Source organism: Limulus polyphemus, unplaced genomic scaffold, assembly GCF_000517525.1.
Source record: "Limulus polyphemus unplaced genomic scaffold, Limulus_polyphemus-2.1.2 Scaffold83, whole genome shotgun sequence".
NCBI classification, from domain to species: Eukaryota; Metazoa; Arthropoda; class Merostomata; order Xiphosura; family Limulidae; genus Limulus; species Limulus polyphemus.
Genome location: NW_013665693.1, coordinates 873,768 through 876,393, shown reverse-complemented (window position 1 = coordinate 876,393; position 2,626 = coordinate 873,768). Strand labels below are relative to the sequence as shown.

The following is a 2,626-nucleotide window of genomic DNA, read 5'->3' as shown; positions in this document are numbered from 1 at the left end:
TATATATATATATATATATACACACACCTTAAATAGGACATGGACCCCCCCCCCCCCAATCCATGCCTAAAACTTATAAATAGCAAATTGGGTTACTTTCATTTGTGTGTATAACAAATTAAAAATAATAATGATAATATATAACATTAATTTATAAAGTTAAAGTACAGAAGGAAAACAACAAGATTATCAGACATAGTCTTCTCATTTTTTTATTCTGTCAATCACATAACAACAACGACTGCAGTCACTGAACTTGAAAGGCTTGGTTTGTTGAAATTTGCTTTGTCATTGAGGTGGCAGGTTATCTTTAAGAAGCTATACATACAGAAAAAGAAATAATTTAGTAATGACGGGGAAGGGGGTGGTGGTATTCATAAATTTAACACAAATTAATACTTGTAGGGGTAAAAGAACTCTGACAAACACAGGTTGAGAACTCTAATCTCTATGTTTGGGATTAAGGGCATAGCCTTCAACTTGGGAAACTGCCTTAGGTTTTTACATTCGACTATGTCAATATGCCACTGATTTAGAATAAAAAAAAATAAATGAATAAGGGTTGCAATGCATAGCTATTATTATTATGTATTTTGAACTTTTTGTAATTTGCTGACACACTAAAACTAAGACAAAATTCAAATTTTATTTCTTATCAGTTAAAAGGATTTACAGTATACTTCAGTGAATCTAGAATCACGGAGTACTCTGTCTAAGTATAAACAGCACATTTGAAAATTTCTCTAAAGGTTTTGCTGTTTTAACTAGTATTTAAATAATTGTACTTCCTAAACAGCAAACTTAGTTTTTTTTACTTTGAATACTACATTAAGCAATAAACAAGAAGTACTGTTTTTAATAAGCTTAAACATCTTTTATATATATTTCTGGTTCAAGCAACTTTTTTGGAAAGATCATGCTTATTAAGTGATTTGTATGTGCAACACAGAAAGAAGAGCTGGAAAATATACGACACGTATCAATGACTAAAAATGTTTTCTGATGCTATACATAATCATGTATAAAGTTATGCTTAAACTGCTACTTTTCCAAAGAACCCATGAAAACAAAAACTTATTTTGCATATTAATGAAAAATTATGTCGACTAACTTAAGAAATATCTTCCAATTTTTAACCAGTGTATTTACTTTTTTGACAAAATGTGTGATAAGTCAGTATTTGAGTACTTTGAAGTTTATAATTTGCATTTTAAATATATTTATATTTAGAACAGGAAGTTGGAGCATGTCCTGGTGGCTTCTTAGTTCTTCAACTTCATGATGAACTTGTCTATGAAGTTTCTAAGAAGGACTTAGAAGTAGTAGCCAAGATAGTGCAGAGAGAAATGGAACAGTCTGTCAAATTATCTGTGCCCCTGAGTGTAAAGCTGAAAGTTGGACCAAACTGGGGTACTTTATCAAATTTTGAGTAGCATGTCTTTCAATGTTAATATGTATATATATATGGGTTGCAAAGGAAGAAACCCTGTAATTTATGAGTTGCAGAATATTCTTTCCAAATTAATCTGGTCCAATAACATTGTTCCAGAAACTCAAATGCCACATTTCAGTCTTTTACATGCCACAATCAGAAAGTAAAAATAATCAAAATTTTAGAAATCAATTTTTGAATACCCATTAAAAAATAAATCTGAGTATTTATTTTCTTTTGATTCTGATTTTAATATAGTCATTAATGAACTTAATTAATTAAAATTGCATATAATACATTAAATCATTTTTCATGTGTTATGTAAATACGACTACTACTACTATCTTTGTTCACAGAATGACTTAACATATGTATATTTTATACATTTAAAATGAATTTCTTTCCATTCCTAGATAAATGTCTTCTCGTTATTATACATATTTATTTTCTTACCACTTATTGAAGTAAAAGATATTGAGATTGTAACTGAATATTTGTAGTGTGATAATGTTTTATGTAATGTAAATATATAATTCAATAATGGAAAGTCTAGATATTTCCAGTACGTAGAACATCTTGGATCAATTTTATATTCAGTTTTTATATGTGATTACCAGACTGTTTAATTTCACATGTAAGAGCTGTCTGTGTTTAATAACCAAAATCTGTATGTGAGATTATTTATAAGTATAGTAAAATGACTTTTGTAAGTTTTGTACACTTTTCAAATTTAATCATTGGTCATTTATAAACTATAGCAAGTCCCTTCTTCATGACAACAATGGAGTTTCCAATTATGTATGCCTCATGTGAAATGAATTTAAAAAAATAAAAAAGTTTATCGAACTAAAAAAAACTGGGTTAAGTTGCCAGACATAATTTTCTTAAAAAAAAGGTGAAAATTTTGTATAACTGTTGATGTTTGAGATCAATCAATTCTGTATAAAGAAAACATTTATCAGTGTGTTGTTTCATAGTAGTACATGCTTTTCTAGTGATCATTATTTTAACTTCACCAATATATTTCTGCGTAATCATGATTTTATGCATGCAAGCTACACAAAATGGTAATTAATTTCAATGATATGTACATTTTGTATGCTTTGTTGAATAAATTTTGTCACCACCCTTGGAACAATCATTTTTTAGGAGTGAAAGAAAAGATAGGAGTATCAATCAGAGTAATCATGCATT

At 28.5% G+C, this 2,626-nt stretch overlaps 1 protein-coding gene across 1 annotated transcript in view; it reads left to right on the top strand.

Annotated features, from left to right (window-relative positions):
- LOC106467802 (DNA polymerase theta-like) overlaps positions 1 to 2,586 on the top strand; it is a 67,919-nt gene extending 65,333 nt beyond the window's left edge. Inside the window, exon 27 of the mRNA XM_022396659.1 lies at positions 1,231 to 2,586. Within this exon, the coding sequence (XP_022252367.1) occupies positions 1,231 to 1,433 (203 nt within the window). The 3' untranslated portion in view covers positions 1,434 to 2,586. The remainder of the gene's footprint in view (positions 1 to 1,230) is intronic.
- The last annotated feature ends 40 nt before the right edge of the window (positions 2,587 to 2,626 follow it).